This window comes from Crinia signifera, chromosome 5 (assembly GCF_055691185.1).
Source record: "Crinia signifera chromosome 5, ASM5569118v1, whole genome shotgun sequence".
Lineage (NCBI taxonomy): Eukaryota > Metazoa > Chordata > Amphibia > Anura > Myobatrachidae > Crinia > Crinia signifera.
Genome location: NC_139221.1, coordinates 302,143,150 through 302,171,067, shown reverse-complemented (window position 1 = coordinate 302,171,067; position 27,918 = coordinate 302,143,150). Strand labels below are relative to the sequence as shown.

The window sequence follows — 27,918 nt, the reverse complement described above, 5'->3', positions numbered from 1 at the left end:
TTTTCTAATTTGCATATGCCCATCACGGAAAAACGGCAGTGAGGCCATTTTCTGCAGAATTTTACCATTGCTCGTATGTAGCGGATCATGCCACCTGCGCTATTTTCCTAGCATATATTCAGTGGGGGTGTTGTGTGTGCCCCCTGGTGCACACTGCATTCACCATGGATACCACTATGCCTCCAATCAAATCTTGGTTTTGCTGCTTAGGAAAGTAATCTCTGGTAAATCCTGGCCGAACTTCTGGCAAATGGGGAATGGCCGCACATCTCCACCTCCTGGTGATCTGCTTGGACAGCATGCAGAGGGATGGGGCATGAGGCAAGGCCTAATGAGGTCATACCTCTTTAATAATACAAATGAATAGACCCAGAAGCACTGTCCTTTTGTGTAGAGTTGAGGACTGAACTTCTTCATCCAACTCCTTTTCCTTTTCATTAACTGATATTAATCTCAAAATGAAACAAAAGAACGGGTGGAGATGTTGCATTAATATGCTCTGGTAAATTAAATCATCAGAACCCAAGGGTAGGTATCTAACACTGACCTTCTAAGAGGTCCATATGTGCACATAAAGGTTTCTTTTAGTGGTAGATGAATTCCCTTATCTTCTCTAAGGCATCAATTAGATACACACTTTAGAGATTCCCCTTAGAGGGCTACTCACCTCAGTAAGAGGCCCTATGTTAACCAAAAAGTATCTTTGTTTCTTTAAACTGCCCTCCAAAGGAGACCATCTCAACACCACTCCAACAGTAACAAATGGTGTATGTATTCCATCCAAAAGTAATAGCATACAAAGACAACAGTTTGTAAAAAAAAATATAAACTAGTCAACTGTTCCCATTTCTGGATTGAGAAATAGTGACAAACAAACAATAGAATGGGTATAGAGTGGGATTGCGTCATCTAGCAGCAGTGGATGGGGTCTTGATGATGGAAACTTTTCCCCACACTTTGACCTCAATCTCCACTACTGGACCACCAAACAGTAATCGCGTGTAATGATTGTGTACTGGATCTGGGGTGTAACTACAATGGGTGCCATTTCTATAGGGACCAGAGGTTCAGGGGGGTTCAGGGGGGCCTGGACCCACATTAGATAGTTGCATACCAATTTCCCAGATTGGCCGGTGAAGTAATTGGCCTGAATTGTGTGACTATTCAGTGAGAGGAGTGTGTAGTGGATATTACAATCGAAAGAGGGCAGTGAAACATGGCATCCTTTTAAATAAGGTCACTGTAATGTTACACAAAATTCACTGGAGGGCACTATAATGTTACATAATTAGAACTGGGTCCTTTTTAATGTGGCAAAGTTTGAACAGGGAACATTGTAATGGGGCATAATATGAGCTGGGGACACTGTATGTCATAATGTGAATTATGGGAAACTGGTTGGCATAATGTATACTGACAGTGGTTTGTAAAATAAACTAGGTCATTACTATGGGCAATAATATTAACTATGGCACTAATATGGTTCATAATGAATGAACTAGGGCTCTGTTATGGAGCATTAATATAATAACTAATGTGGACAGGTGTGTCTCTCTATAAGCATTCGGACAGGGGCCCCCTTATTATGTTGCTATGGACCCCACAAAGTTCTGTTTTCACTCCTGAACTGGGTAACAGTCTGCATGGAAGAACGTGCAGATTGGGGGCGGGGAATTTTGGGAGGAGGGACGCCAAAACCAAAAAGAAGAAAGAGTAAGCTAAAAAATCCAATCTCCAGAATAAACCAAATCCAAACCATCAGATTGTTATATTTACTTTAAATTCAATGTAGAAATGTCTTATTAATCCAATCATAACATTCAATAAAAAAAAATACTTTATTTACAATGTTCTCCTTTTAGAGCAAAAAAGTTGTTCACCAAAAAAGAGAAAAAAGAAAAAGCCGCAAAGATCAGCCCATTTGCCATGGTAAGGAGCAGAGAACGCCTGAAGCTGCCATATTCTCCTTATTGATATTCCTACGGCATGAAAGTAACGTAGTAAGGCACACCATAGTATTAGCAGGGATATTTTTCAGTAGGCTCCAGCAGGAACTGAGGCCCTTATTCTAGTTCACTCTTTCTGACAAAATATTTCTTAGATGGACAAAACCATGTGCACTGCAGGTGAGGCAGGTGTTACTTGTGCAGAGATAATTAGATTTGGGTGGGGTTTTACACCTGCCTCACCTGCAGTGCACATGGTTTTGTCCATCTAAGAAATATTTTGTCAGAAAGAGTGAACTAGAATAAGGGCCTCAGTTCCTGCTGGAGCCTGCTGAAAAATAGCCCTGAGTATTAGCGACAACATGCATAAAAGGTATCATGAATCACAAAGTGCAAATCAGCTTCGCAACTCCTCTTTTGTGATGTCACATATCTAGATTTGCGCAGTATAGGTGCGTACACACGTACAGATTTTTCTGTCTGATCTATATGGTGGGAACAAAAACCTGGAAATGTATGGGAGCATATGACAATCAAAAATTTCCACCCAAATGCAGGAAAACAGAAAAAAATATATGCTTTGATAAATTTGTTATATCGGAATGATTTAAACAATTTGTCTGACTGATCACTGTCTGTTTTTCAAGTGTTTGGGAACCATTTTTTGATTGTCATTTGCTCCCATACATTTCCAGGTTTTTGTTCCCACCAGATAGATCAGACAGAAAAATCTGTACGTGTGTACGCACCTTTAGACTCATTTAATGTGGACGTTCTGTGATAATTGGAGTACAAGGAGTACAGCTGAGTATGGCAGGGGTAACTAAGGAGCTGATTATGTCCTGATCGCACCCTGGTGATTTTGAGAGGACCATGCATGCTCACGGTCCGCAGTACGCATGTACGAGCCCTCCGCGTGGCAACAGCCAGCGACAGCTTGTGACTACAGGCCGTATGCTGACTGAATTACAGCCAGCCTGGGAGGGCCGCACAAAAACACTGGCGGCCCCGCCGTTGGGACGGAAGGCCACTAATGTCATCAACGCCCCGATCTCTCCATGGCGATCACAACGCTGCACACGATGGGGGTTCCTTTAGTTGGTGAGTGATTACGAAAGGATTTCACCCTCTTCACGGATGGGATGCCATTCGCAGCTGTGCTCAGAAGCGGGTTCCCAATCAGGAGGGGAGGGGGTTAACTGATCGCAAGGATGCTATTGGGTTTAATTAGTAAGACAGAAACCACTTGGTCTTGATTTAAATGTAGTGGCTAAATGCCCAAATATTGCCAGGGCCAGCAAATTGGAGTCTATTATATTTGTCCCTCTAGGTCAGTGGTTCCCAACCCTGGTCCTCAAGTACCCCCAACAGTACACGTTTTCCAGGTCACCCAGCAGGTGCACTCATTATTCAGACACATTTTTAATTATGTCACTTGTGATTCTGTGTAGAGACCTGGAAAACATGCACTGTTGGTGTGCCTTGAGGACCAGGGTTGGGAACCACGGGTGAGATTTAATAGGATGAGAGATTCAGAAAGTGAGAGATTTGGTGAGAAATCTCCAGTTTTTTTAAAGCGGCAATCCTTTACACTGCAAAACCAGTTTGATTTTGAAGTGTGAATGATTGCCGTTTTAAAAAAACTGGAGATTTCTCACCAAATCTTTCACTTTCTGAATCTCTCATCCTATTAAATCTCACCCTCTAGATAAACCTTCTATAGCAGTGCTTTTTAACCACTGTGCCGTGGCACACTACTGTGCCTTGAACTGTTCTCAAGTGTGCCCTCAGATCTAGAGATGCCCAAAAAAAGTTTACAGCGACCATCAATTCAACTGTTATTTACTGGTCTCTTCTTTTCATGTAAAGGGCCAATGTATTTTATTTTTGTTACCTGTGGGGACCAGTGTGATTGTTTTTTTATATGGGAGCCAATAGGTTTGGTTTTATTCCTGTGGGGACCAATGTGTTTTTTCCCTGTGGGGATCTCATGGTGTGCCTTGGCAATTTTAAAATCTTATTTAGTGTGCCACAAGGTAAAAAGGTTGAAAATCACTGGTCTATAGGATGAGGTGTGTCATGTCTGCAAATCACTTGAACCTTAAACTCTTGTCAAACTTGTCACTGTCAACCACATTCCCGTCGTGCACCATTAGTGGTCGACCATGTGATTTTTGATCTAGACATCGTCGATCCATCGACTGAATACGGTGCAGATTGCAGAGACAGATGAGGCAGGGTTGCTATGGGCTTCTGGCCTTACGTTGGGTGATGCTTTCTATGTGTGTTTTCCAGTTTCGATACTCTGAAGCTACGGACTGGCTGCTGATGCTGGTGGGAACGGTAGCAGCGGTGATCCACGGCGCCTGCCTCCCCCTACTCATGCTTGTGTTTGGGAGTATGACAAACAGTTTTGTTTCTGAGAGCAAAGAAACAAGTAAGTACGTTTAAAATGACATATTTCAAAATTATTATTTTTTATAATATCACCATGCCGATAATAACATCACTATATAAAAAATGTCACCATACCAATAGTATGTATCACCGTAAATAGAATACCATAGAGGTGAGGAGCACCAATAAACACCAATAAAATCAACATATAAATAATATCGCCATACCAATAATATAATCATATACAGTAAATCGTAACAATAAATTCAGTAAGGCATTTGTAGTCCACCTGTAAAAAAAAAATTCCTTCACCTTTTGCCTCGCAATTGCTGAAAATGTAACAATCTTTTCTCAGATGATGGATCAACAGAAACAAAAGCAAATGCAACAGACCCCCTGCAGGAGCAAATGACCACGTAAGTAAAATTGAAATACCTGACACTGATCTCTCCTATCTCATGGGAGGAACAATTAAATCAAGATAGATAGAAAGTAATTTTCGATGTGTGCTGAGACTCAAGATGGTCCAGCCCTTGAACAGTAATATACACGTATGCTCTTGGTTTACCTTATGAGCAAGAAAAGTGACGTGAGGGCGTGTGTTAGAACGTATTAATTGCCGCAGACGCAAATAAGGGGGGGGGGGGGTTTGAGCAGGTACCAATTGCCTGCTTGCTGGACTGTGGTGGTGCAGGGAGGCTGCTGCCGCCTAGCAATAGCTTTAGTCGCTTCTGCTAAACTTTGCGTCCACCTTTTGTCAATGTCAACCAAGAGTATGTCAATCATACTTAGGTGTCGACCTAGTGACTGTCAAACTAGACATTGTCTGTCATCTCTACCATAACCCTCCCAGAGGAGACAAAAAATTTGGTAAATATGGTGTGATGTTCTAAACAATCAGAGACAGGATGTAGAGGGGTCCTGGCCACATTGAGATTATGGCCCTCATTCTGGTTGGCACGCAAAGCAGCGTTAGTTAGCTGCTTTGGCCAGCCTCATAGCGTCACCCGCCTCCTGCATGTCCCTCCTCCCCCCGGTGCGAGTGCCATGGAGACTATGCAAGTCTCAGAGGGTGGCCGCAGCCCGCAGTGCAGATAAGTGACTATGCGCATGTACAGGTAGAAAACATCGGTAGCATAGCGACCAGACCAGAATCACCCCCTATGTCCCAGGATTCCTTAATCACCAAAGTTCCTTGTTCTACAGTCACTGAGTATTGCTACTATATCATTCCTGTTTGATCTAATATACATAGTGGTCCAGTGTACTGTCTATGGAATCAGCAGTGCCATATGTAATAATATTAAGTCATTATATTTGGGAAGAACAGAGTAGAGCTGCCGTCGGCATCCTCAGAGGTGACGAGATGTCGTCTTTATTCTCTTTCCGCAGGTTCTCCTATTACTACACTGGCCTGGGATGTATCTCTTTCCTCTGTGCCTACGTTCAGATATCCCTGTGGACTCTGGCCGCTGGCCGGCAGATAAAGAAGATCCGGCAGAATTTTTTCCATGCGGTGCTGAGGCAGGAAATCAGTTGGTTTGATGTCAATGATTCCGGAGAACTGAACACGAGGCTGACGGAGTGAGTACACCATTTTGCAGAACGATTTCGGGTTACCCATGAAACATTAAGAGCTCTATTTATGACAGTGGGGCCTGTTATTTCTTATCAAGACATATTGTGAAAATGTTACCACTCAGCCTCCATTGCCAGGGTGGCCACCTCACCGGTTCAGTCACTGAAAACTCATGAATTGCACAGGATCGGTGGATAAATGCAGGCAAGGTGCAGAAGGAATGCAGGGAGCCGCAGAACCTGTATAATTTATGTGTCCGCAATGAATGAGCTGACTGCCACTACACACACAGACCTTCTCTGCCAAATGCTGGATATAACTGTGACCGGTGCAGCCACCCAGAGCGCAAAGGAGATAAGATGGCGCAGTATTGCCCCTGCCTCAGTGGTACTCTTCTACAGCTTGTTGGGTGCCTGGAATGGTGCCCTGCACCCTGGAGAGGTGCTCGGAGGCATGGCCTCTATCTGGCTCCTCCCTCAGCATGATGTCACATATTTTATGGGAAGTGGGGTGACAGTGGGAGTAGAAGTGCCCTTCTATGGCCCTGATATCCAGCACTGTCATATGTAGACATAAGTGAATCCAAAGTTACCAAGAGCTATCCAGCTTTTATCATTGATTTTAATACTACGTCGTAGATGTTGACCTTCATGTAAACAAATATGCATCAGACATAAGTCATTTGTTTGATTATGAATATATAGACTTACCATACTATCCCTTTAAACTGTGTGACAAGGAATCGGATACACTGGACACAGGTGCAGTCTGATTCTTTATATTTGTAGCAGGCAACAGCATTCCAGTATGTTCACAGGGTTACAGTACAGCAGCACAGTTCAACAAACTCCTCACAGCTTCCAATGGCCCTATCATAGCCCACACCCCCAGCCTATCACCTGGGTTTCTATTCCACCACCAGGAGCCATTACCCTCTGCCCTGCCCTGCCCTGGACAAATTTTAAAGAAAGCCACAGGTGCTGCTAATCAGAGAAACCTTGATCACCTTTTTGGGAAAATCTGGACTGGATCTAATCACCCTGCTGCTGCTCTAAAACCTGGTCCGGATAGTTCACATTCACATCATGTGGACTTATCCTGTCCCTGCCACAATGGGACACTCATGAATTACACAGGTTCTGACTCCAAGCCTGCATTTCACCTGCTTTTATTCAGCCACAGAACCTGTCCTGGTACAAAGGGATTCTATGGCATCCTTATGAATTAATAACTTGGTTTGGAATGATTAGCTAAAAAAATAATGAATGAAACACTATATTCTTATATTTAGAGATATCTCCAAGATTAATGAGGGCATCGGTGACAAGATCGCTATGCTGTTTCAGTACTTAGCTACTTTCGTGGCCGGGTTTATCGTTGCGTTTGTGAAGGGCTGGAAGCTGACCCTTGTTATTTTGGCTATCAGCCCAATCATGGGGCTCGCCGCTGCACTCTGGTCAAAGGTATGTGAGCTACTTAGAGAGAGAGAGAGAGAGAGAGAGAGAGAGAGAGAGAGAGAAGAGTGTAAATAAAGTACCAACCAATCAGTGTCTAACTGCCATTTTGCAGTTTGTGTTCGAAAAATGCCAGAAGCTGATTCTTTGGGACTTTACCTCTCTTCTCTTTATCTCTCTTCAATGCTTGCTGCATCTCTCCCATTGACAGGAAGTAGATATTAATAAAAAAAAATGTAGTGGTGAATAAAATAAATAAATGAAAGTGTAGTGAACGTTCATATATTGCTGAACTACAGATTCCAGCCCACTGTACAAGGAGGTACTGCATGCTGGGATTTACACATAAAAATCCTATCAAAGACATTGCGCACTATGGGGCAGATGTACTAAGCCCGGTGAAGTGAGAAAGTGGAAGGTGGTAATGCACCAGCCAATCAGCTTCTGTCATTTTTCAACCCCACCCAGTGGCAAACGCAGGATTTTCAGAAGGGGGTTTCCAGAGGGGCGGAGCAAAGCACGGAGATGGACACTTAGGTGACACAGTATATGCCGCATCAGTTAAAGTATTATAGATAGACCAAATGTATATAAATAATAATATACACACACACACACACACACATGTTTAATACGCAGAGGAGGGGTGTATAGTGGAGTGGGCTTATTATTCATAATTTTCTGGTGGGAGGACAGCTTGCTTGACTGCAGATATCTCCAGTTCCCAGAAATAGATTTCTTAGATTTTAATGGAATTAAAAACTAGAGAATCCCACCTACCAAATGGTGTTGGGGACTAGGGGATCAGAGTTCAGGAGGCAAAACAATCTGCCAACAAGTATATAAAACTACATACCAGGTGTGTGGAGCTGGAGCAGTAACCAGCTGCTGGAAGGCAGATATCTCTGGTTCTGGGAACAGTAGAGACAAGCTACTAGTGTCAATCAAAGGGGAAGAGTCTCAGCTTTTGGAATATATCTTCAGAAAAACTCTGTCAGAAAGAACCTGAAACATCTGACTGGGAATAGCAATTAACAGGCTTGGATGGGGACCACTGCTTTGAAGTCAGATATCTCCAGTTCCCAAGGGCCGATTTTTAAAATTCGTGTACCCATGGAAAGAGGGGACCCTCAGCTTTCAGCCTAGGGTCCTTAGACTCCTGGGGGGGTTTCTGGGTACTCAGAAACCCCCCCTGCGTGCGCTACTGCCCTGTAACTTGACAGTCAAGTGCTGATTGGCTGATACTTTATCACCACCGCCCATATATATATATGTCAACTGGGTACTTCTGGTACTTGACCACAGGACGTATCGAGACTACTCTCTCATCAAGGACAATGCTCCTGTGTTTATGGCAACATGGGGTGAATGGTCATGGCATTGTGGGTTGATGTGGCTACTCCTTCACTACATTGGCAGACCCCTAGAGAGACCAGGGCATAAATACCCCCACCAGTTTCTTCTTGTATACACCTGACCTATATACTAGTAGTGCTGTATTTCTGGGAAATCTTTGAGGAACACATATAGGCGATATCTCCCGCACGCCTCTTCTCCTGCAGTCCAGCTCTACATGGCCCAGAAGTTTCAGAACAGAACCGGGGACTGTCACTTAGCTGCCATAGCTTGGCACATTTATGTTGGTTGGAGGAATGACCTGCAGACTGTGATGCAAGAGTGGGTTTTGTGCAGGGCTGAATGAGATACTGATTTTACATCCACAGATATTGGCAGCATTCACCAGCCAGGAGCTGAAAGCTTATGCCAAAGCTGGGGCAGTGGCCGAGGAGGTCCTCGCAGCCATTCGCACTGTCATTGCTTTCGGAGGACAAAACAAAGAAATAGAAAGGTGAATATGAAATCATGATCATCATTTCATTGTCATCAAAATCATTTACCCTGGTCACCATGCTGGACCATGTATCACAGTACTGATATTGTCACTGTCAACATAGTTATTGTCTATCCTACTTACCAGCCTGTAAAAGGCTGTAGAGTACCTATAGAAGGCTGTAGAGTGGACATAGAAGATTATTGAGTGGCTGTAGTAATCTATATTGTGGGATTAAAAGACTACAGAGTGGCTATAGTAAGATATATAGTGGCTGTAGTAAGCTACAGTATATAGTGGCTATAGAAGGCAACTGAGTGGTTATAGAAAGCTATAGGGTGGCTATTGTAAACTATATGGTGGCTATTGAAGGCTATCGAGTGGCAATAATAAAACATCCAGTTTTTATACAAGCTAAAGAGTGGCTATAAAAGGCATCAGTGTGGCTTTCAAAGGCTAGTGGCTATAGAATGCTTTAAGGTGCCCATACACTGCTGCGAAGTCTCGCAGCAGTGTACGGACACCCAACAGCCTGCGAGCCGCTGGGACCTTCCCGGCGGCAGGGACGCATGTGATCCGTTGTGATGGGCTACCAAAGGCTGCAGAATGGCTATATGAGACTATACAGTGGCTTTAGAAATTCAATGATATACAATGGCTATAGAATGATATATACAGTAGTGGCTATAGAAGGATACAGAGTGTCTATAGAAGGCTACAGAGTGGCTATCAAAGGCTGTAGAATGGCTATATAAGACTGTAGAAGGCTGGACAGTGACTATAGAAGGTTGTACAGTGGCTAGAGCAGGCTACAGAGTGGCTATAGAAGGCCATAGAACAGCTATATATGGCTATGTTGTCTGTACAGTGGCTATAGAAGGATATACAGTGACTATAGAAGGATATACAGTGGCTATAGGATATACAGTGGCTATAGAAGGATATACAGTGACTATAGAAGGCTGTACAGTGGCTATGGAAGGATATACAGTGGCAATAGGATATACAGTGGCTATAGGATATACAGTGGCTATAGGATATACAGTGGCTATAGAAGGATATACAGTGACTATACAAGGCTGTACAGTGGCTATAGAAGGCTGTACAGTGGCTATAGAAGGATATACAGTGGCTATAGAAGGATATACAGTGACTATAGAAGGCTGTACAGTGGCTATAGAAGGCTGTACAGTGGCTATAGGATATACAGTGGCTATAGAAGGATATACAGTGACTATAGAAGGCTATACAGTGGCTATAGAAGGATATACAGTGACTATAGAAGGCTGTACAGTGGCTATAGAAGGATATACAGTGGCTATGGAAGGATATACAGTGGCTATAGGATATACAGTGGCTATGGAAGGATATATAGTGGCTATAGGATATACAGTGGCTATAGGATATACAGTGACTATAGAAGGCTGTACAGTGGCTATAGAAGGATATACAGTGGCTATAGAAGGATATACAGTGACTATAGAAGGCTGTACAGTGGCTATAGAAGGATATACAGTGGCTATAGGATACACAGTGGCTATAGAAGGCTGTACAGTGGCTATAGAAGGCTATACAGTGGCTATAGGATATACAGTGGCTATAGAATGCTGTACAGTGGCTATAGAAGGCTATACAGTGGCTATAGGATATACAGTGGCTATAGAAGGCTGTACAGTGACTATGGAAGGATATACAGTGGCTATAGAAGGATATACAGTGACTATAGAAGGCTGTACAGTGGCTATAGAAGGATATACAGTGGCTATAGAAGGATATACAGTGGCTATAGAATGCTGTACAGTGGCTATAGAAGGATATACAGTGGCTATAGGATATACAGTGGCTATAGAATGCTGTACAGTTGCTATAGAAGGCTACAGAATTGCTATAGAAGGCTGTACAGTGGCTATAGAAGGATATACAGTGGCTATAGGATATACAGTGGCTATAGAATGCTGTACAGTGGCTATAGAAGGCTACAGAATTGCTATAGAAGGCTGTACAGTGGCTATCAGAGGCTATAGACTACTGTGACAATAGTTTCCATTAGGATACGGCTGGAGATCCCTAATTATTACCATTTCTGCTGGTGGGCATGTTTTGCTCCAGTTTGGATCTACAGCTCCCTGTAATCTTTAAACTTAGTTTGGAAGATTCTGTAAGCCGCCATTATAAACACCCTAAAGCCAGAGACTCCAATCCAAAGCCCAATGCGGAATAATCTCTTACTGGAGTTAGCCAAGTGCCAGGGACGTTGGATTCTGGAATATGAATCTGTTTACAGTATTTGTTTAAACTACCTTTCTAAAGACCATCCCATGTCCACAGGTATGAAAGGAACTTAGAGGATGCAAAGATAATAGGAATCAAAAAGGCGATCACAACAAATGTATCCATTGGGTTCTCCTTCCTAACAATATACTCAGCGTACGCGCTGGCCTTCTGGTATGGGACCACCCTGGTCATCGATGACAACTATTCAGTTGGAGACATTCTAACAGTAAGTGCAGAGTTTCTTCATATGTCTCTGGGTGACAATATAAATTCATGAACATTTTATATGTCTCTTTTTCGCCAGGTGTTTTTTGCTGTTACTGTTGCGTCCTTCAGCTTCGGGCATGCTGCCCCCAGCATAGAAGCCTTCGCCACGGCCCGAGGTGCAGCCTATACAATATTCCGCATTATCGATACAGTAAGTTATATATCGGATAGCATTATCTATATAGAGCCTGGTGCTTCTGCCCGGTTACGAAGAAGTGTTGTTGTTTAGATCAGGTTGGTCATGAAACCCGTTATCTTTCCTAACATTGTGCAAGCAGGTACCCTCACGGTTTGCAATCCAATATATATAATGGTAAATACTACAATTTGGGACTATGTAAAAACTGGGACCGGACAAGACTCCGGACTGCCGGACCGGATATCAAAATCTGCATTCTGGAGCTTGTAGTGTCTGGTGCGGGGGGTGTCTTGTGGGGAAGGGGAGATTACAGCCTTTCCGTGTGGTCCGGCCCATCCGGTTTATGATACATGCCCGGACCATGCAGGGAGGCTTTATTCTCACCCTCCTCTCCCTGGTGACAGCTGTCACATGAAGCCCCCCCGGACAGGACACCTAACGGACGCTACAAGCTCTGGAATGCAGAGTTTGATGTCCGGTCCGGCGGTCCAGGGTCTTGTCCGGTCCAGTTTTTACCCATACCCATACAATTTTTATAAAAACCACTTTCTTTATACAGGATATATATACCAGGCAACACCATGTCAGTGTAACTAATGTACATGATATACTGTAAATTACATAAAATAGCCATCCTCCGTTGATGATTAATTATGCATTTTTATTGTTTTAGGAGCCCAAAATTGACAGTTTTTCTACAGCAGGATATAAACCTGAGAAGATAAAAGGAGACATAGAATTCAGAAACGTGAAGTTTAGTTACCCATCCAGATCTGATATCCAGGTCAGACATTACGTACATACTACTAGTGACATCACTAATAAATAATTACTGCTGTTACAGGAATACAACCAATAAAAAACTGTACGCAAAGAGCCTGATTCAGTGTTACGGTCGCTTTACACATGCGGAAATACCGTTCGATCTCTGATTGTCAGCTTCATCTATGTGACCACGAATTCTACATCTGTACGCTTGTGGAAGTACCGTAGTCTTCATCCTCAGCGTGTATTTGCACCAGCTGCATCCTTCCTGTGTGAGATCTGAGATACAGTATGACTCTGAATCACCGTGTGTGGCGAATGCAGATGCAGAAATTGCGTGCAGCTTTGAATCAGTGGCGTAACTATAGAGGGTGCAGAGGATGCAGTTGCTATGGGGCACAGAGGCTTGGGGGGCCCCAACGCAAACCCACTGCACCCTCTAATTTTTTTTTTCATTGTTTTATCATTTGTTACTGTTGCTGTACCGGGTTGGGGGCCAGCAGTGTACTTACTGAGAGGGAGACCATGTCAGTCCATCTATGCCCACTCCTATTCATCCATCTATGCCAACATATGGTGCTCTATCCATCCGTTTGTCCGTCAATGTCACCTCCCATCCGTCATCTGTCCATCTGTGCCCCATCTATCCATATGGTGCCCTGTCTGTTCATCTGTCCGTCTATGCCCCTTCCATCTGTCTGTTTATGCCTAAGCCCTAGCCATAGTTTTAGCATTCCCTAATAGCAAAACTGTGGCAAGACATGATGGGCCTTGTAGTTTCACAACAGCTGGAGGGCCATAGTGTGGACATGCCTGCCCTATTTGGTGCTGTGGGGGAAATTTACTAAAGGAAATTTGTAAAAAATAGGTGTATTTGTATCCAGAAATACACTTATTTTTGACATTTACTATCCCGAAAATACGGCAATTCGTATTCATATTGATAGCACATCAATACGAATACGGATTGCCGTATTTTTGGTATAGTAAATGTCAAAAATAAGTGTATTTCTGGATAAAAATACACCTATTTTTTTTACAAATTTCCTTTAGTAAATTTCCCCCTGTGTGTCCATTTGTCAGTTAATAACCGTATTATCTGTCCGTCCATTCCCCCCATCCGTCTGTCTATCTATGCTTTCACCCTCCGCCCTGTGTTGTAATCAAGTCGTGTCTCTCCTGCTCGCTCTCTCCCTAACAATCTCTCCCTCTTGCTCTTCTCTCTATTCCTGACACTGTGGGTGATATTTAGTAGGATGAGAGATTCAGAAAGTGAGAGATTTGGGAAGAAATCTCCATTTATTTTTTTTAAAGCGGCAATCATTTACACTGCAAAATCAAACTGGCTTTGCAGTGTAAATGATTGCCGCTTTAAAAAAACTGGGAGATTTCTTCCCAAATCTCTCACTTTCTGAATCTCTCATCCTATTATATCTCACCCCTAGTGTCTCTTTATCTCTCTTCCCTCTTTTACATGAAAACCATCCCTCTCTTTTTCTCTCTCCCCCTCTTACCTACTCTTGTTCCCCCCCCCCCTCCCAACTTGTTCCTCTCTCTCTCTTTTTCTCACTCTCCCCCTAACACTCTCCTGACCCTAAGGGGCATAGTAGTGACATAGGCTGGGAGAAGGGGGGGTCCTTTCAAGATTTTGCTATGGGGCCCCACCATTGGATAACTACATTATCTATCAGGTTTACCTCCATCTCCAAACCAGGCCCTGTGCTATTGAGAATAGAAGGATTGTGTATATAGTTTGAGCACTCACGGGAGTAGGGATTAGTAAAGATGTAGTCATGGGGTTGGCTGATGTTTTGGGGGTAAGACTGTCTGATCTGTCCACAGCAATGTTCTAAATATGCACAGAAATGATGATTCTGAAATGGGAGCAAAGAGCTAGTAAATTTGCACCTGCACAGGCCATGTTGCAATCCAAGGGGTGTAAATAATATATTTTTTTTCACATGCTGGGTAAATAGCGTCTGCTTTTGCCTGTAGCCCACAACACATATCATGAGCTGCTTTATTTTTGCACTGTCAATTAGAAATTAATTTTTACACGCCCCTTGAAAATTTTAATCTCTCTGCACATTTTCCATCTTCCAAATAATAATCAGCCCAAAAACTGGGCCAATTCACAGTCAAATCAAATTCTACCGTTTTATCCTCCATACCGATGATGCCCCAGATCCAGAACGTGTGCTGGTTGCAGTACATAACACCATTCATTTTAGTTCTTTTTTACAGGTCTTGAAAGGTTTGGATCTGAAGATACATAGTGGTCAGTCGGTGGCTCTGGTAGGGAGCAGTGGTTGTGGTAAGAGTACAGCAGTGCAGCTCATTCAGAGGTTCTACGATCCCAAAGAAGGCCTGGTAAGAGGGAATGGATTCTGCCATTGTATTTCCATGCAATCAATGCAAGCCTGCATTCAGTCTCCTGCGTAGCTGGTGCTTTATTAATAGTTGTCAGGAATTGGTGTACAGCTGTGGGAGTTACCTGTATACATAACATGTTATAGGCCCTTATTCAGATCTGATCACAGTACAAATTTGTTCTCAAAATGGGCAAAACCATGTGCACTGCAGGTGGGGAAGATGTAACATGTGCAGAAAGAGTTAGATTTGTGTGATTTATTTTGTTTCTGTGCAGGGTAAATAGTGGCTGCATTATTTTTACACTGCAATTTAGATTTCAGTTTCAACACACCCCACCCAAATTTAACTCTCTCTGCACATGTTACATCTGCCCCACCTGCAGTGCACATGGTTTTGCCCATTTTGAGAACAAATTTGTACTTCGATCAGATCTGAATAAGGGCCATAGTGGTGTGGGCTACAAACACAGCAGTCCTCCACTTGGTGTAACTAGTAAATTGAATGTTCTTTGCTTTTGTAGTGAAAAACACTGTTCAAAAATCCATCAGAAAGGAAAATAAGGACCCAAATATTTTAGGGAACCCATTGCCTAGGCCTACAATCAGGTCCTGGTAAACTAATAGGCTGATCAGGCTGCAACCTGGAGCGCTGGGTCCTAGGGGGGTGCAGCCCTACTAGAAATCTAGCATCTGTCAAAGGAAGGCAGTGCATCCAGTGGTACCCGGAAGTGCGGATTCTGGAAGTGCTGGTGCACACTGATCAGTAACCCTTGGCAATGAGCATGTAACCCCTGGATGTGAGCACTTAACCCCTGGCTATGAGCATGTAACCCCTGGCAATGAGCATGTAACCCCTTAATGTGAGCACTTAACCCCTGGCTATGAGCATGTAACCCCTGGCAATGAGCATGTAACCCCTTAATGTGAGCACTTAACCCCTGTGTCACACGTAGCCGCGACGGAGCGCGGCGGGTACAGTACTCACCCGTCCGCGCCCGCCGCCGGCTAGCGTGTGCAGGCTCCGGTCTGCGGTGTGCGGGTAGCGGCAGCTCTGGGTAGGGATGGCAGCAGTAGTGGTGCCGGGAGGCCGGCGTCGCCATCTTGGTTGAGGGCAGGAGACAGATTGGCCCAGAGTGGAGGTTCCCTCCTCATCCTGTGCTGACAGCCAATGGCAGCCATCCCCTGGGGATATAGGGGATCTGCCTAGGCTGTTCAGTGTCAGTGCAATGAGTCTTTGGAGTCATTCACAACTCCTAGCTGATTCCCGGATCCTGGCTCTTTCTCTCCTGACTCTGGTGCCTTGCTCCCTGCATCTTGCTACAAGGAAGTTTTCTCCTGACACCAATGCTGCAAGTCCTACCTAGTGCTTGTTCCTGCTTGTGTCCCAGAATTACCCTGCACAGCTTCCCGCTGTCCTCCTTCATACAACTCATTCATTCCATCATCTTTCAGTCATCCGGATCCATTTCTTCTGTCATCAAATCAACCTCCTTCCGGATCCTCATCTATGTACTCTGGCTCACCAAGTATACGTTTCCAGATTTCCCTGCCCGTTATTAGTATTGTGCTGGACTCTATTTAATTTATTCCAACTGTCACTTAAAGAAGTATTTGAGTGAAGTTTATCATTTATGAAATCCGTTATTAAACCTGCACGTTTCAATCCTACTCCTCCTGGTCCGTCTCCGGTTCCTGTGCACCACACGACTCCATCCAGCCCTTTAGCCGTGACAGTTTGCACTGACCCGATGGAATCGGGTGAAGCACAGGCCTCCATGACGGATGTTCTTCAAGGCATCATGGCTCGATTGGAACAAGTAGAGACTACCCAGCGTCAAGTGGCTCAATTTCTCCAGACCTTGTCATCACCTCAGGCGGCTCCCTCAGTTTCAGCAGCACCAACCTCCGGAGCTTCGGCCCCTGCTGCTCCCCCTGGGCCAGCTGCTCCTCACCAGCTACACCTGTCAACCCCTAGTAAATATGACGGGTCCCCGAGGGGGTGTCGAGGATTCCTGAATCAATGTGACGTCCATTTTACCCTCCAGCCTTCCAATTTCCCCTCTCCCAAGACTCGGGTGGCTTACATCGTGTCCCTACTGGCGGGTCCAGCCCTGGAGTGGGTGTCCCCCCTTTGGGAGCGTGCGGATCCCATCCTCAATAACTATGAAGAATTTGTGGCCTCCTTCCGTCGCATCTTCGACGAGCCTGGCAGAGTGTCCTCCGCAGCCACGGAGATCCTAAGGATTCGTCAGGGCAGTCGCCCAGTGGGACAATATGTCGTACAATTTCAAACCCTGGCTTCCGAACTCAGATGGAACGAAGAGGCTCTCGTTTCTGCCTTCTGGAACGGCCTAGCCGGGCGCATCAAGGACGAGTTAGCAACTCGCGATTCTCCTTCCACCCTGGCTGAACTCATTTCATTATGTAACAAAGTCGATCTGCGACTCCAAGAACGCCAACTTGAGAGGAATCGCTCTGATCGCCTTCGCCCTCGATTTCCTTCCAATGTCGCACCAGCCTCCAAACCAACCCCGCCTCCTGCGGTGTCAACAGATGAGCCCATGCAAATCAACCGCTCCCGTCTCTCTCTCGAAGAGAAGTCCCGAAGACGGCGAGAGAATCTATGCATGTACTGTGGCTCCTCAGCTCACTTATTGGCTTCCTGCCCGCTGCGGCCGGGAAACGACCGCTCCTAATCTCCCCGAGGGAGGTCCGATTAGGAGTCTTGCTTCCATCTCCCTCTTCTTCTGATTCCACCATTCCGGTTACCCTTGTGTGTCCCCAAGGGAGAAAAAGAGTTCAGGCCCTATTGGACTCTGGAGCAGCGGGAAACTTCCTTTCTTCTTCTTTTGTTACCCAACATGCCCTGCCTGTGCAACCCCTGGATCACTCGCTGGTCCTCACTGCAGTGGATGGGAGTCGAATTCGTAGTGGACAAATCACCCATCAGACCACCCCGGTGACACTGCTCATAGGAGCTCTACATCAAGAGACCCTCGAATTCTTCATTCTTCCACAGTCCTCACACCAAATGGTCCTGGGCCTTCCCTGGCTCTCCAAACATAACCCACACATCGATTGGACCAATATGGAGGTCAAGGCCTGGGGAACAGATTGCCAGTCTACTTGCATTCCTCAGATCCTTCCGGTCTACCAGACCCATCCACAACGTGAGGGTAACTGTCCTTCATCCTCTTCAGCTCCACCCTTGTCGATACCCGCACCATATCGTTCATTTACAGATGTATTCAGTAAAGGTGGTGCCGACACCCTGCCTCCTCACCGTCCTTGGGACTGCCCGATAGAGCTGGTGGCCGGGAAATTCCCTCCTCGTGGCCGCATCTATCCCCTGTCGCTACCTGAGACTGAGGCCATGTCCTCGTACATTCAAGAGAACTTAAACAAAGGTTTCATTCGACCATCTACTTCTCCGGCCGGGGCCGGGTTTTTCTTTGTGAAAAAGAAAGATGGCGGTCTTCGGCCATGTATCGACTATAGGGGCCTGAACGACATCACCATTAAAAACCGCTATCCCTTACCCCTTATCGCAGAACTATTCGACAAGATCAGAGGGGCAGCAATCTTTACTAAATTGGACCTGCGAGGGGCCTACAATTTGATCCGGATCCGTCCAGGTGACGAGTGGAAGACGGCTTTTAACACGCGCGACGGCCACTATGAATACCTGGTGATGCCCTTCGGCCTTTGTAACGCCCCCGCTGTCTTCCAACAGTTTGTAAATGATATCTTTCGGGACTTGCTGTACCACTCCATCGTAGTCTATCTAGACGATATACTCATCTTCTCTCCAAATCTCCAACTTCACAGACAGACAGTGTCCGAAGTCCTACGACGTCTTCGCCAAAATCAACTGTTCTGCAAGTTGGAGAAGTGCGTTTTTGAGGTCACGTCCATTCCATTCTTGGGTCACATTCTCTCCGCCACTGGGATAGAAATGGACCCAGAGAAGGTGAGAGCCATCCAAGACTGGGCAGCCCCCACAACACTCAAAGGAATTCAGAGATTCCTAGGGTTCTCAAACTATTACCGGCGATTTATCCGGAACTTCTCTACTATCGCTGCTCCCCTCACTGCTCTCACTTGCAAGGGAGCTGATCCAAGCCGATGGTCGCCAGAAGCATCCTCTGCCTTCCAGCAGTTAAAGAGAGCATTCATGACGGCACCAATCCTCCTCCAACCAGACCTCGACAGGCCCTTCATTCTCGAGGTGGACGCATCCTCGGAAGGGATCGGGGCCATCTTGTCACAAAAAGGTGAGGATCAAGAATTACACCCTTGTGCCTTCCTCTCCAAAAAATTCCTCCCAGCAGAGAAGAATTACCCCATCGGGGAACAGGAGTTGCTTGCAGTCAAAACTGCGTTAGAGGAGTGGCGATACCTTCTGGAGGGGGCACGACATAAGATCACCGTGTATTCAGACCACAAAAATCTGTCCTTTCTTAAACAGGCTCAGTGCCTTACTGCCCGCCAAGCCCGTTGGGCCATGTTTTTTGAACGCTTTGATTTCCAAATTAAATTCCGACCTGGAACCACGAATACTAAGGCAGACGCTCTATCCCGCTCCTTTGAGACGACCTCTGACCTAGAGACACCTCCTCGTCCAATCCTCGATCCGCTGGTCTTCGCCCAAGTAACCGTACAGCCATCTCCTCCTCCAGGTAAAACGTTCGTTCCCCCCGAACTTCGCAAGAAAATATTGTCATGGGCACATTCTTCCCGCTTCGCAGGGCACGCAGGAGCACAAAAGACCTTGATGTTCCTGTCACGTTCTTATTGGTGGCCAACCATCCGCCACGACGTAACCAACTTCGTTGCCTCTTGTGTAAGATGTGCTCAGCATAAAGTGCCCAGAACAACTCCCGCTGGTCCTCTCCGCCCTCTAACCATTCCCACAGAACCATGGACCCATCTGTCAATGGACTTCATTTGCGAACTACCTCCCTCAAAAGGTCATACCGCAATCTGGGTAGTGGTCGACCGATTCTCGAAAATGGTCCATTTTTTCCCACTAAAAGGTCTCCCCTCTGCTCCAGTCCTGGCTCAGCTATTCATCTCAACCATTTTTAAACTTCACGGACTGCCCAAAGAGATTGTATCCGACCGCGGAGTACAGTTCGTTGCAAAGTTCTGGAGAGCTCTCTGTGCCGCGGTACAGGTCAAACTCAAGTTTTCCACTGCCTTTCATCCCCAGACCAACGGCCAGACAGAACGGGTGAATCAAGACTTGGAGGCCTTTATCCGACTGTTTGTCTCGTCTTCCCAAGATGACTGGGTGGATCTTCTCCCGTGGGCAGAATATATGCATAACAACTCCTATCACTCTTCCTCCGGAACCACCCCCTTCTTTACAGTATTCGGCAAACATCCACGATCTCCGGATTTCTCAGAATTATCCTCTTCCGAAGTTCCTGCAGCAACCACTTCATTACAACGCTTTGCTAAAATCTGGTCGGATGTCCACACCGCTCTTCTTAAATCTTCCGCCCGATACAAGAGGATGGCAGACAGGAAAAGAAGGGCAGCGCCCAGATTGAAAGTCGGAGACCGGGTATGGCTGTCTACCCGCCATATACGCCTCCGTCTGCCCTCTATGAAGCTGGCTCCCCGGTTCATTGGGCCATACCCTATCATCCAAGTCATTAATCCTGTCGCTTATAGACTTCAACTTCCTCCTTCCCTAAGGATTTCGAATTCCTTCCATGTGTCCCTCCTCAAGCCTTTAAGGTTGAACTCTTATCAAAAGAAGATTCCCAAACCGCCCAAGATTAACTCCGAAAGTGGGGCTGAATTCGAGGTAAGACGCATTATAGACTCTCGTTGCCGCAATTCTCGTACCCAGTATCTGGTGGAATGGGTTGGGTTTGGTCCCGAAGAGAACTCTTGGGTGGATTCCATTGATTTGCACGCTCCAAAACTGGTAAAGCAATTTCTCCAGAGAAATCCGCACAAGGCCCATAGGCGCCCTGGGGTCACCCTGAAAAGGGGGGGTACTGTCACACGTAGCCGCGACGGAGCGCGGCGGGTACAGTACTCACCCGTCCGCGCCCGCCGCCGGCTAGCGTGTGCAGGCTCCGGTCTGCGGTGTGCGGGTAGCGGCAGCTCTGGGTAGGGATGGCAGCAGTAGTGGTGCCGGGAGGCCGGCGTCGCCATCTTGGTTGAGGGCAGGAGACAGATTGGCCCAGAGTGGAGGTTCCCTCCTCATCCTGTGCTGACAGCCAATGGCAGCCATCCCCTGGGGATATAGGGGATCTGCCTAGGCTGTTCAGTGTCAGTGCAATGAGTCTTTGGAGTCATTCACAACTCCTAGCTGATTCCCGGATCCTGGCTCTTTCTCTCCTGACTCTGGTGCCTTGCTCCCTGCATCTTGCTACAAGGAAGTTTTCTCCTGACACCAATGCTGCAAGTCCTACCTAGTGCTTGTTCCTGCTTGTGTCCCAGAATTACCCTGCACAGCTTCCCGCTGTCCTCCTTCATACAACTCATTCATTCCATCATCTTTCAGTCATCCGGATCCATTTCTTCTGTCATCAAATCAACCTCCTTCCGGATCCTCATCTATGTACTCTGGCTCACCAAGTATACGTTTCCAGATTTCCCTGCCCGTTATTAGTATTGTGCTGGACTCTATTTAATTTATTCCAACTGTCACTTAAAGAAGTATTTGAGTGAAGTTTATCATTTATGAAATCCGTTATTAAACCTGCACGTTTCAATCCTACTCCTCCTGGTCCGTCTCCGGTTCCTGTGCACCACACGACTCCATCCAGCCCTTTAGCCGTGACACCCTGGCTATGAGCATGTAACCCCTGGCAATGAGCATGTAACCCCTAGTAAAGAGCACTCTTAGATAAAAAAAAATTCTGAACAATGTAAGGGGACACACCTCTGTATTAGCCAGCTTAGGGCGGCTGGAACCCAGTCTGACTAGCAAATTCCAGATGAATCAGGCGTGTTGTTGCAATGCCCTAAGAAGAATAGGACCTACTTCCGAGAGCAGGAGAGGAAATTACGGGTATGGGTAAAAAACGGACCGGACATGATGCCGGAACACCTGACTGGGCAGGCGCCATTCATCAATATCTGTCATTCTGGAGCTTGTAGTGTCTGGTCCAGGGAGGTGCATTGCCGGGGGTGTCCTGTACGGTGGGGCTGCTGTGACATCTGTCACCAGGGAGAGAGGAAGGGGGACAATAGAGCCTCCCTGCATGGTCCGGGGATGTAATAAAAAAACCATAACGGTTCGGACAACATGGGGAGGCTGTAATCTCTCCTTCCCCTTGTCCCTGGTGATGAAAGGCATCCCTCCAGACAAGACACCTTCCGGGCGGGACTCCCCCCTGGACCGGACACTACAAGCTCTGGAATGCAGAGTTTGATGTACGGTCCAGCATTCCGGGGTCTTGGCCGAGTCCGGTTTTTACTTAGTCCTGGAAATGACTGTGAGTTAGGGATGGAAGGATGCCACCTAGGGCATACGCAGCGCTGCCACCAGCCCTGTCTAACTGCCTATTAATCCTTGTTTTGTAGATCACAATTGATGGACAAGACATCCGTAGCCTCAATGTCCGATATCTAAGAGAAATGATTGGTGTGGTGAGTCAGGAACCCGTTCTCTTTGACACCACCATCGCTGAGAATATCCGTTTTGGCAGAGAAGACGTCTCCATGCAGGAAATTGAACAGGCCACCAAGAAATCCAATGCCTACAGCTTCATTATGGAGTTTCCAGAGGTTAGAAAAATCTGGAATATAATTTCCAAATAAATCCCTCTATCATGTCTGTCACATCTGTTATATATCAATGTTAGGTCAACATCAAAACCGTAAAACTACAATTTATGCCGCTGTCGTATATTAGTGTACTTTCTGAATGTACAAACTTAATATTACGTTTTGACAATGTAATACCTGTATAAGTTGAACTTAATTTATAGCAAGTTATTCCCAACTCAAAGCAGCAATATTTCATTGCCATTCATACACTGGGCATAGAAATGTATATATGTGATAGCACAGAGATACAGCTTAGCAGCATTAGCAGCACATGCAAAAGTACCATTAGCCTATTAGTACGCATTATAACGTGAAGAAGAGTCTTATACACAAAAGCGAATCATGTTTTGACCATGTTAGCATCCGCTACAGTATTGGAATATATTCCTTTCTAGAAATTTGACACCCTGGTGGGAGAGAGAGGAGCGCAGCTGAGTGGGGGGCAGAAGCAGAGGATCGCTATCGCACGGGCGCTGGTTCGTGACCCCAAAATTCTCCTCCTTGATGAGGCCACTTCTGCTCTGGACTCTGAGAGTGAATCTGTCGTCCAGGCGGCCCTGGATAAGGTAAATAATGCATACTGTAAAGTAACCAAAGTTCCATGAAGTCATTTTACTGAAAACCAACAGTTGCAAGACATTTTAAATGCAAAAAATGTAAATTAAAATATGAAATAATATCTATAAAGCACTGTTCTACAGCCATAAAAACCAAAACATGCATATTTTCCCTCTATACCCTACAATGTTTACTATTTACATAGAACAAACTTAAGACACATATAAACATGATAACATTTTGGACTCTTTATTTGCTGGGTCACTAGCTATTGTGCCTTCCCCCTCCCTCTCATCTTTTCCCATCTGTCTCTCTCATCCCTGTCCCTCCTTTCTCCCCTTCCCCTATCTGCCTGTCTCTCTTTCATTTCTGTCCCTCTCCAACTCATCACCCACTTTTCTTTCTCTCTCTCTCTATCTCTCTCTCATAAATATTGGTGACCCCCCCCCCCCCCCCAAAAAAAAAAATAATCTCAATCGGTAAGGTGTCTGTCTACAGGTCATGAGTTATAATACAGGATGTGACACTTGCAAAAATAATGTTAGCCGGGGGGAGTCAGCCACAGAAATGATATCAATGGCTTTCAATTAACTGATTCAAACTTGCAGGGGAGGAGAGGTGCCCCCTTGGGAGAAGGAGCTCGGCGGCAGATGACTCCATTGCCTCCCAGATTTACGCCTCTGCATTGAGAGGACTCTGGGATTATTTCTGTGCATCTAAAACAGTTCTATCAGTGAGAGCAGAGAGGCTGTTATCTGTCAGGCAGCCAGTGAGAGCTGCAAGGCGACGAACCTCCTTCCAGCTCTCAGTGTGCATCTGCTTGACTGACCCAGTAAATTATTACATAACAGATGCTTGAGAAAAATGCAGAAATATTAAAATTAAAGGTTTAGAAAAATCTGCATTATTTTAGGGTAAATGCCGTGGTGTTCCACCACTTGAAGTAAGACATATAGATATAGTAATGTGCAAGGGCGTACCTACCATAGGTGCCAGGGGTGCAGTTGCTATGGGGCCCAGAGCTGAAGGGGGCCCATCTCTACTGTCTAAGTAATATGTTTTACACACCTTTATCACCATCAGTTGCTAAATAGGGGCCCTTACAAAATTTTGCTATGGGGCCTACGAATATCTAGTTATGCCCCTTTTAATGTGTGTCCTTAGTGCCCCAATTTTAAGCTATAATGTCATGTTTTCCCATTAAACACAACTCTACATGAGCCACCTGGACTGGACATCTGGGATGTCACAAATGAAATACATCACACTGTTCATGCAGGATTACTTTTCTGTTATGGCTTTTGAAAGTCATTTAAACTTTATTGCTTTGAGCACCAGAATTGAACACATGGAGGACTTTAACTACACATTATGCAATTGCTTCATTCATAAGATTCGGTGAACATTCTAGACGTGTCCAGAGTAAAGATGCAACAGTTATCATCAGCCAGTTCTTCCTTGATCCCACCTGTACGCATGGATCAAGATAGAAAAATGATAATTGTGGCTTACAGATGGAGCCAGCCTCCCTCTTGCTGGCGAATCGCCAGATTGTCTCCGCTGGCGATCCGCCAACGGCGAGGCGCTCCATCTGAATATCCGACTGAGATGAGCGTGCATCTCACACGCACGCGCGTCTCAGTTTGCAGGCGGCGGGGCAACGGGAACCCTGTCCGTCTCCGCTTCAGGGAGACGGACAGGGTTAGGTAGGACAGCGGGGAGGCGGTGGGGACCCCGGACGACCGCCGACAAGCAGGCGGGGACCCAAGGGAAGCGCCATCGGAAGGGGATGTGTTCGCATCTCATGCGCGCGCGTCCCCTTTCATGATCAGATGGCAGCGATGGCGGCTGGCGGGGGATGGCGGATGGCGAATCTTCCGCCATCCCCTGCAAGAGCAAGGCCCGCTCCCGTATGTCTGTGTATTCAAAGGTTCAAGGGGACAATGGCTCTGGAAACAGAAATATGAATAAAATTAAAAAAATCTTGGGGGTATATTATTTACTAATTGGAAGCTTTTTAAAATTGCTACTTGTTGGCAGTTCTGGCACTCCTAGTATTTCATTTAAGACAAGGAGTTCAGAAAATCTCAACTGGGAAGCCAGAGTTGGATAACACTAATACCCCTTTCACATCACACCTAATTACCGGGTTCATGGCAGTTTCTTTCTGGTTCAGTCCGTTAATTGGTGCAATGTGAAAGGGGTTACCGGTTGCAGCTAACTGGTAGCAACACGGCAATACAAACCGGCCCCCATATGGTGTCAGCAAACCGGCAATATTGCTGGTTCGCAGATGCGTTCTTAACAGACCGCAAATGCAGGGTCGCAACGGGACTGAACCATTCGACCCTGCATTTGCGGTCTGAAAGCGGCATTAATGTAGATATGTCATGTAAATTAAGTATTAAAAAATAATGATGGTGTCACATTACTTGAAACACATCCTCTGCGAGGAGACTTGCTTAGTACACAGTCACTGCGGAGGAACTTTCTGAACTCCCTGTATTTCAACTCTTTTAAATCCCGCAGCCAAAACTACAAGGAAGCACTGGCTTTGAAAAGCCTCAGCTCAATAAATATACCCCTCAGTGACATCTGACAGGAAGGTTAAAGGCATGTTAAGAATTGAAGAGTGTGTAGATAGAAATGGGGACTACGCAGAGCTGTGTGTCCTCAGAGTCCCCATATGGATCCCTTCCACCAAAACAGCCTTCGTGAAAGGTGCCCTGATAATCATCACGGTTGTGAACCATTGTTTCTCTTTTACTTCTAGGCCAGAGAGGGTCGGACCACCATCATAATCGCCCATCGTTTATCTACAATCAGAAATGTAGACAGTATTGCTGGAATCGACAATGGGGTCATTGCTGAGCAAGGAAGTCACAGCGAACTCATGAAGAGGAAAGGGATATACTACAAACTGGTCACCATGCAGGTAAATATTTATTCCACAGAGCCATTTATTTGTAATGCATCATTTGAATTTTGAAGACCTTTTAGGGGGTATTCAATCCTGGCCGAATTCTTTGAAAGGCGAAAAATCTGTACTTTTCACCTGTAGTTAGGGCAAATTGGACTCACTCTATTCAATCCCCATGGTGATTTTTGCCTAGACGGAAAAAGTAGCGTAAATCAGCGTAAATTGGCAAAATTGCTGTGAATTCACATGGTTTTGGCATCAGTTTTTGCCCGTTTTTGTCCATGTTAATTCGCCACAAAAAAAAAAAGTTAAATCGCCCGTATTTTTTTCACTTGGCGAAAATCTCAACCCTAATTACTATCAGCAGCGGCCTACAAATAAATAGGCAGCCGCTGAGCTCTCTCAGGCTGTCCATTCATTTCTATGGTTTTTGTTTTTTTTGTGTTCTCCTGTATCCCGACTCCCTCCGCCCGGCTATCAGCATCCTTCCGCCCGACTCCCGGCTCCGTCTGCAGCTCCCTGGGAGTTACATGCGATTTATCACATGTAAAAAATGGCACATCAAGTGCCAAATCATATGTGAGGTCCGACGGCCTAGTGCAGGGATGGGGAACCTTCGGCCCTCCAGCTGTTGTGGAACTACACATCCCAGCATGCCTTGTTACAGTTTTGCTATGTGACCATGCTACAACTGTTGCAGGGCATGTTGGGATGTGTAGTTCCACAACAGCTGGAGGGCCGAAGGTTCCCCATTCCTGGCCTACTGTATGGGGGGCCTTTTAGCGAGTGAAGCAAGTTCTCGGGTTCACCACGGTGGCCTCTGCCAATCCGAATGCACTCCCAGCACATATACTACATACATCTACACATGTATGTTTATATGTGCTTAGTGGGCCCCCCCTGCACTAGGTATTCGGCACTGCAGCTGCCCCTGATCTGTACCCCTGACCTCCCCTCTAGGGCCTAACCCTAGCACCACCCCTGTAGCCTGACCCTCCCATTCCACAGCTTAGCTTGGATGTCAGCAATATGAGCATGTTGACATGTTGCCTGTTAACATTTTAACAATGTCAATATAATCACGTGACAATATTGTGTTGACATAATTATTGTCGACATTGGTATTGACCACCTAATGACTTCACCCATTATTTGTAGTATCCTGCTGAAGTGGCCTCTGGTGGTAACATGGAGTGGCTTCATCTTGACGGTTGATAGAGGGGTAAAACATTTGGCAAAGTCTGGCCTGTATAATAATAATCTGCTTATTGATTTGCCTTAATTGTCTTTTGCTTATCTCTATAGACCGTAGAAGGTCAGGATGACAATGAAGACCGAAAAAGTCAGGAGAATGAAATCTTATCAGGTGTCAGTAACACACATGCCGAGCTAGTGCGGAGACAGTCAGGCAGACTCAGCGTAAAGACAACATCAGCAAGACAAGACAAGGAAAGGGAGGAAACTAATAAAGAAACGGTGAGTATAATAGTCAGGTATATAATGTGTAGGTGACAATGACACTGTGAGGCTCAGAGGCATAATATTTACAGGGTTCACTTGTCCCGAACTCTATGGATTGCATAAGCTCCGTAACAGCTGATCATCCAATGAGCGTCAGATAG

At 45.7% G+C, this 27,918-nt stretch overlaps 1 protein-coding gene across 4 annotated transcripts in view; it reads left to right on the top strand.

The window, feature by feature from the left end:
• The window catches only part of LOC146081273 (ATP-dependent translocase ABCB1-like), a 66,616-nt gene that overhangs the window by 17,259 nt on the left and 21,439 nt on the right, over positions 1-27,918 (top strand). For 3 of the 4 annotated variants that reach the window (XR_014475103.1, XM_083189398.1, XM_083189400.1), the window contains exons 3-16: positions 1,863-1,929; positions 4,242-4,383; positions 4,699-4,759; positions 5,736-5,927; positions 7,214-7,385; positions 9,101-9,225; positions 11,536-11,707; positions 11,786-11,899; positions 12,561-12,671; positions 14,897-15,022; positions 22,573-22,776; positions 23,214-23,384; positions 26,150-26,311; positions 27,602-27,772. Coding sequence is in view for 3 of the 4 variants with exons in the window: in XM_083189398.1 (XP_083045524.1) it covers positions 1,863-1,929; positions 4,242-4,383; positions 4,699-4,759; positions 5,736-5,927; positions 7,214-7,385; positions 9,101-9,225; positions 11,536-11,707; positions 11,786-11,899; positions 12,561-12,671; positions 14,897-15,022; positions 22,573-22,776; positions 23,214-23,384; positions 26,150-26,311; positions 27,602-27,772 (1,990 nt within the window). In the remaining variant the exon portion in view is untranslated. The remainder of the gene's footprint in view (positions 1-1,862; positions 1,930-4,241; positions 4,384-4,698; positions 4,760-5,735; positions 5,928-7,213; positions 7,386-9,100; positions 9,226-11,535; positions 11,708-11,785; positions 11,900-12,560; positions 12,672-14,896; positions 15,023-22,572; positions 22,777-23,213; positions 23,385-26,149; positions 26,312-27,601; positions 27,773-27,918) is intronic. The other variant, XM_083189399.1, reaches the window with a different exon arrangement.